Source organism: Cuculus canorus, chromosome 5, assembly GCF_017976375.1.
Source record: "Cuculus canorus isolate bCucCan1 chromosome 5, bCucCan1.pri, whole genome shotgun sequence".
In the NCBI taxonomy this organism is placed as follows: Eukaryota; Metazoa; Chordata; class Aves; order Cuculiformes; family Cuculidae; genus Cuculus; species Cuculus canorus.
Window position 1 is genome coordinate 17564154 of NC_071405.1, and position 6995 is coordinate 17571148.

The window sequence follows — 6995 nt, forward strand, 5'->3', positions numbered from 1 at the left end:
CCATTTCTTAGAAAATAGGCTACAAGGCTATTAAAAGAAATGTCGAGAATAATCTAACTGGAATAAAAAAAAAAGCCTCCTTGGGAAAATAAACCATTTAAATACTTCCCCATTACAAGAAGGAATGAGAGCACAACAAATAACCACCTGGACAAATAAATTCACTTACACGATTTATTCAAGCAAACATTGAGCTTTACTTTAAATAACTGGCAAATATGGGGGAGGGGAGCATTACTGTAAAACACAGAAATCAGCTGAATCTCTGTATGTGAGACTTGCTCAGCAGCTCCCTTCTCCTCCTCGTAAAAAGGTTACAGCTTGTTTGTCAGCTATGGACATCTTCAGAAAGAGAAAAACCTATGGAGTAGGTTCAAAGAAGTGCTGGCTAATATGTCCAGACTGGCTGCTTAATGAGCCAGAGTAAAAGAAAAGGTCACATGGTTACAAAAAACCCTCCATACAACAAATGCCCTGTAGCTACGGTTAACTTTAATTAACTGCAGTATTACAGTTCACTCCAAGCTTATTTTGCACCTATGTCTACTGCCCCTTACCTTTCCTCTGCATGCTAAAAATCAGACTGATGAGTCTCACAAGAGGGCTTATGCTTCCAAAATTCTGACTGATAAGAGCTTTTCGAGAATGCTCTGCAATTAAAGAAATCCATCAAACGGGTCTCTTTCTAATTCCAACTACTGATGACTGATTTCAAGATTACAGGAGTGGCTCTATTTATATAAATCAGGGTATTCACGCTTGTGTGACATAATTAAATGTTGAATAGCCAGTAGTTTTTTGACAGCAGTTGCAATTCACACATGAATATTACTTCTCTCCTTGTTAGGTTTAAACTTGAATTTCATCCATGTGTACAATTTTTTTCTCTGCCAGTCCAGAGCTCACAATATTAGTCCCCCTGTCTCATGATTTAGAAATAAACGGCTGTGTGGAAGCTGCATACCTAGACATAATTGAAAACAGGATCAATACAAATCCATACTCAAAAAATGTATATATTGTATCCAATAATTAACTCAAAACATTCTATTTCTGCATTATTCCCTCAAAATCATTACATAACAGTATGCTCTGAGATTTTTTAAGCACCAATTTATCACTTGGCAGAAAAAAAGTAATGTGTATGTAACACAAAGTCATTGTCTGAAATCACAGATACAGCGATACCAAAGTCTGCATATTAAAACATACACACCCCCAAAACAGCTGTAGTATGTACCTACACAAGACAGCAAAGATCTGTATGCACACTAAGCATATAGTGTCAAGGCTCCTAGCATTCTTTCCACTTGGAATCCAAATGAAAAAAATATCTTAAGTGCAAGCCATCCAGACATTTAAAAAGTAACTCTTGATAGAGTATCGGGGTTCTCTGGGGTGGGGATCCTTAATATTCAATAAAATTCAGCTCATAATCTTGTTGCATTTGTAACAGTTCTATGTTCTGCTGTTCTGCAAAGGATTTCAGCAGTGCTGCTGGGTTGGTTTCAGGTTTTCTCTCTTTCCTCCATTTGCCTCACTGGAAAGGACAAAGTTCACATTAGGTTTGTTTGCATTTTCTAGCTAGTGTGAGGCCTGTGTATTTACTTTGCCTGTTGATCACCTAACAGGTACTGCACTGCTCCTCAATCTCCAGAAAATGCCAATGTCACATAAAATAGTTAATTATACAAAGAATGATATGTGATAGTTACCATAAGGAAAGCGTTTAACTTCAGTGCTTTAAGGAAGCTTCCTTTCCCGAAAACACAACACAGCCCCTGAACTGTTCACCAATTCAGTTATGAAAAGCCATTGCCAGCACAGGGTGGCTACCCACCAGCTGCAACACCAACTCCAGAAGCTGTTATTTCCCACTACCCTTTTTCGCACTGCATAGTCTTGCCTTACCACGAGTCTATGGCTTATGTTGAGCTTTGATGAACCCTCTGAAAATCAATTAAAATTATTAACCACACGATGCTGGGTTTTTTGTGAAAGAGGGCTTCGTCCCAAATCTCAAGCCTTATTAAATCGTGCACGCAATGGATGCATCCTGTACTGCAAACACTGTTTGCAGCTGGAGAGCTGGGGGGAGTGAAAGGGAGGAGGAAATGAGATGCAGAAACAGTAAACAGAAAATGCTTAGTCAGCAACTGTTACTGCAACATTAAAGGTGAAATGTAAATAGGCACAATGCCAAGATTTAGATACGTTTGATAACATCATCAACATCATCATCTTACTACATGTATGTGAAACTGTGTGTACAAGTGCCACAATTATCACAACGAACTGCAAGCTCTTGGTATAATGGAGATTTAAAAAAGCAACATGGCTTGCACATGCTGCCTAAGCTCTGAGAAAAATAAAACTTGCTACTCAAGAAGTATTAATATCAATTGAATTTATTACAATTTACTAAGCTCCAAGGCACATTACAGTGTTCTGTTAACTACAGAAATGTATAAAGGACAAACAGAGCATGTTTTTCATGTACAGCATTTTGCTCTACTGTTCAAAAGCATCCGTGCATCAATAAAAGCAAAAACAAAAAACACATGAAGATTAAAAACGTTCAGATCAATAGAAACAAACTGAAACATTTTCCTTACAAACTTGCAACAAAAAACACCCTCCCGCCCAGAGCCACCCCACCGTTTTGCAAACAAAAAAACAAAACCGAAAAAAATAAAGTGAAAGACTAACACTCAGGGCTCGTAAAACATAAGCTGTCACCATTTTTGTAGCAATTTTTTAGGCATCAACACTGGCCTTGGCAAAAAAAAAAAAAATTTTTTTTGTCTTTTGTGTTTTTCTTCTTCTTTCAGAGAAGTGCATACATTTACAAAAATACACACCAGCAGCAGGTAATCGCTAAGGGCTATTAACTTTTGTACCTAGCCAACACACTGCCAAAGAAATGAGAACAGGTATTATGTAGTAACCAAACAATATTATATTCTGTTTAACAAAAACCAGCTCTATCCTTCAAATGAAGAAGAGTACATACCTTTGTTTCAAAATATAGAAACATACGACGAAAATAATGTCTATACATAAGACTAACTTTTGCAGTTTGTTATATTCACAATTCTACATCTTCAGGAGTCTGAAGGGATTGGATTTCCTACTCAAGGGTCTCTCTCCTTTTTCACTTTAACGTCCCCTGCTAAAATGGTCGCGATCTCGCCCTGCATAAATGCCCAAGGCACATTGGAACCGACTAGGGGACATTTCTCTCCGCTGGGGCAGTAGACTTCGCCAGTCGCCCCTTGGGCCTTGATGCTCTCTCTGGAACAAGGGAAGCAGAACTTGTGGCTGGGCACAGAGGGGCACTGAACAAAGTGGGTGTCCTCCAAGCGTTCGTGGCAAATGGTGCAGCACAGGGGCCCGCTGTTGGCCATGGGGGAGTCCGGAATGTTCTGGGGGTGCACTTGGTCCATGGCGGGGTGGGCGCTGGGGGGAGGAGGGGCCACTTGCAGGTTCATGTCCCCGTTGCGGGAGGCCAAGCGGCGCTGGCCCGGCACCGAGGCCGGCGACACGGGGCTGCTGCTGTTCCTGCGGGTGGACGTGGTGGAGTGCACCGAGCTGCCGTCCTTGGGCGAGTGGGCATTGCCCAGCGTGTCGGCCACCGACATGAGTGCGGCCATGGGGGACTGTCCGTTCTGGGGGGCGGACTCGGGCGGCGTGGTCCGGTTGGAGTGGGGCCCGAGGGGCGGCGGCGGCGGCGGCGGGGGGCCCCCGCCGTGCACCGCCCCAAAGCCCCCGGCCGACATGGTGAGCTTGAGCGCTTCGCTCTGGCTGGCCATCCACTGCTGCCGCTGCTGCTCGTCGCTGAGCTTCAGAGCCCCCTCGGCCGAGTCCGAGGGCTCGGGGGAGGCTTTCCTCTTGCGCATCGCCCCGCCGCCGCCACCGCCGCCGCCGCCGGGTCCTCTGGAGGCGGCGGCCGAGCCCTGCGCGCCGCCGGCCCCAGCTCCCGGCCGCGGGAGGCTCACCAGCGCCGTGGGCAGCATGGGGCAGCTGGCGTCCAGGTAGGGCTGCGGCAGCATGTCGGCGCCCACCAGCTCCTTGAAGAAGCGCACGGACTCGGGCAGCAGGTCCCCCAGGAGCCGCCAGTCGCCGGAGCCGTGCTTCTTCTCGTACTCCAGGTACTTGAAGCCCGAGGAGAGACCGCGGCCGAAGTCCTTCATGCAGTCCTGGTACATCTGCTTGGCCACGCCGGAGGCGCTGGAGAAGACGGTGCCGGAGCCGCTGGGGTACTCGATGAAGAGCTTCAGCTCATAGTCCATGCCCGGCTTGGAGACGGCGTCGAAGGCGAAGACGCGGCCCAGCAGGGCGTGATCCTTCTTGAAACGCACCTCATAAGGCGTGCAGCCGGCCAGGGTGAGCAGGGTGTCCCGCACGATCTTGGGTTTGCTGGCCCACTCCTCGGCCCGGTTCCGCAAGCTCTCGCTCAGCTCGGCCAGCGCCTCCGCGTTGCGCTGCTTCTCCTTCAGCTCCCGCTCCTGGTCGCTGCTGGACACCGACCCCGGCCGCTTGCCGCAGGCCTCGGAGGACGAGCCACCGCCTCCCCCGGCGCCGCCGCCGCAGGTGCCCCCCTGGGAGGAGGCGGAAGGAGCCGGCCCCCCGGCGCCGCGGCCGCTCAGGCCCCCGTGCGGCGGGGGCAGCGCCACGCCGGAGGCGGCGGGCCCGTTGAGCAGGGTCTGCGGCAGCAGGTTTGGGGGCACGTTCATCTGGGCGCCGGCGGCCCCCGGGGGCAGCCCGGACACCAGCCCGCCGTGCGCCCCGCGGCGGGAAGAGGAGGAGGAGGACGAGGAGTTGGGGCTCTGCCGGTTCAGCTCCGGCGGCCCGTCCTCAGGCGGCTTGGGGAACCCATTGGGGCCCCCCAGCCCGTTGGGCAGGCGGGCGCCGTGGCCGCCGCCTAGGCTGCCCGGTGGCGGCGGGTACTCGAAGCGGCTACGCTGCTCCGCCGCGGCGGCGCTGAGCCCGTAGCGGTCCAGGCTGGACTGGGTCAGCCCCGCCGAGGCTGCCTTGGAAGAGGCGTCCACATGGTTCAGCTGCTGCTGGGCCGCCGCGGCCGCCGCCGCTTCTTTGGCGGAGAGCGGCACTGCCTTGACGCCGACCGGCGGCGGGGGGCCCGGGGAGCGGCCGTCCTGGAAGCAGCCGTGTGCCCGCTTCAGCTGCCGGGCCGTCTCGATCACGAATTCGATGCGGTCGGCGCCCTCGTAGTTCACGCAGCCCCGGCAGACGGGCTCCGTGAAGTCCCAGATCATGGCCCAGGGCATGCGGGGCAGGTCGCACAGGTAGCATGACTGTCTCCGGGACGACGACACCTGCGCGGCGGACATGGTGCTGCTGGCCGGGGAGCTGCTGCCGCCGGGGTAGGGGCTGGCGCCGTCCTTCCCCCCCCCGGGCTGCAAGGGGTGGGCTCTCTGTACCTGATCCTGTCGCCCCTTTCAGCCGGGGGATCGTCTGCTTTTAGCTTGCTCCTGCCGCCGGAGAGAGCCGCTTCTACCCGGTCCTGCCACTGCCGCTCCGGTGGGGTGGGAACGGCTTCCACCGCTCCTCCGGAGGGCTGGGTGGGGGTCGCCTTCTAGCCGCTTCTGTTTCCCTGCGCTCTCTAGCTCTCCGTCGCCGCTGCTCCTCCTCCGGGAGGAGGCGGAGGTGCACGGAGGAAGATGGTGGGGGGGGTCACCTTCCACCCGCCGCGGCTGCCCCGCGAGCTCGCACTTCGCTACGTGCCGATCCGCCGCCGCGAGCCAAAGAGGGACACCCGCACGGAGCCGTCCGGTCTAGGCGGCAGCGGCGGCTTCCCCGAGTGCCGGCGGAGCGGGAACGGCCCGGGGCAGCGGCGGCAGCAGCGTGGCGAGCGGCGCCGCCTGCTTCTCACTCACATCCTCGCCGCCGCTCGCAGTTCGAGCGCGGGGTGCTGCGCGCCGCCGCGTGTGCCCGCGCGCCCCCTCCGCCGCGCCGCTCTCCCCCCGCGCCGCCCCTCCCCTCCTCCGCGCCGCGCTCCTGGCTCGGCTCGGCTGCACCGGGCGGGGCCGCGCGTCACCGCCGAGCCCCCGCCCCTCGCTCCCCTCCCCCTGGCCGGCGGCGCGGATCCCACTTGTTGCGCGGGACGCGCATGCGGGGCGGCCTGCCCGCGCCCTGCCCTGCGCGGCCGCAGCTGGAGCGCGGCGGGGCGGACGGCCCGCGCTGCCGGCTATGTTTGGAAACTTGAACGCCAGATCGCGCCCTCGGCCTCCTTCCCTGGCCCCGCCGCCGCCGAAACGCGGCCAGGAAGCGCATGCACAATGACGAGGAGGGAAGAGGGGGGGTTGATGGTGTGGGTTTTTTTTTTTTTTTCCTGGCTGGGCTTTCCAAGTTCAAATGTCTCGTTTTCAGGATTTTGTAAAGGCGCGGATCGCCCCGCTTTGCCTCTGTGGCGGCTGCGCGGCGTCCCCGCCACCCGGGCTGCCGGTGGGATCCCCGTGCGCTGCGGCTGCCGAGGCAAATCGGGGGGGATCCCGCCTTAATATCCGATTTCGTGTTTCTCTTTCAGTGATCCCGTTGACAGAATGACACAGTTTCTGTAAGCCCGTGACTACATCAGAAGGTCTTCCACTTTTGATTTGTTTAAATCGGCCATGTTTGCCGAGTGTTTGAGGTTGGGCTGGGAAAGAGAGCGCTGTGCGTTGCTCAGGGGCGTAGGGGAGGCCAGGCAGGTGAGTAATCGCTGTGATCTCATCTCGCTAATGCGAAGGGCCATAGGATTTCCCCGCCGCTGTGAGAACACACGGCTCAGTCTATTTCTCCCTTTAAATAGCTCTCTAACATTTGCATAACACTGCTAACAGGCAAATTACTCAAAACAACTTCGACTCATGCAAATAAGCCAAGAATTCGTTTAACTGGGAGGAAAACAAAATTATAAAAACACGAAGCCTGCCTTCTCCCGACCGCAATCCCCGAAGTTGCCCGCACCCCGCCCGCGCTAGCCGGGAGGGGCT

General features: G+C 54.8%; 1 protein-coding gene across 1 annotated transcript; it reads right to left on the minus strand.

Annotated features, from left to right (window-relative positions):
• Positions 1-202: 202 nt before the first annotated feature.
• IRF2BPL (interferon regulatory factor 2 binding protein like) lies at positions 203-5963 on the minus strand. The gene has a single exon (XM_054068243.1). The coding sequence runs from the start codon at positions 5349-5351 to the stop codon at positions 3135-3137; it is 2217 nt and encodes a 738-aa protein (XP_053924218.1). The 5' UTR covers positions 5352-5963; the 3' UTR covers positions 203-3134.
• Positions 5964-6995: the final 1032 nt, after the last annotated feature.

Bases quoted from the DNA above. Each gene is read 5' to 3' on its own strand.
- IRF2BPL (XM_054068243.1), bottom strand. From the start codon at position 5,351: ATGTCCGCCGCGCAGGTGTCGTCGTCCCGGAGACAGTCATGCTACCTG.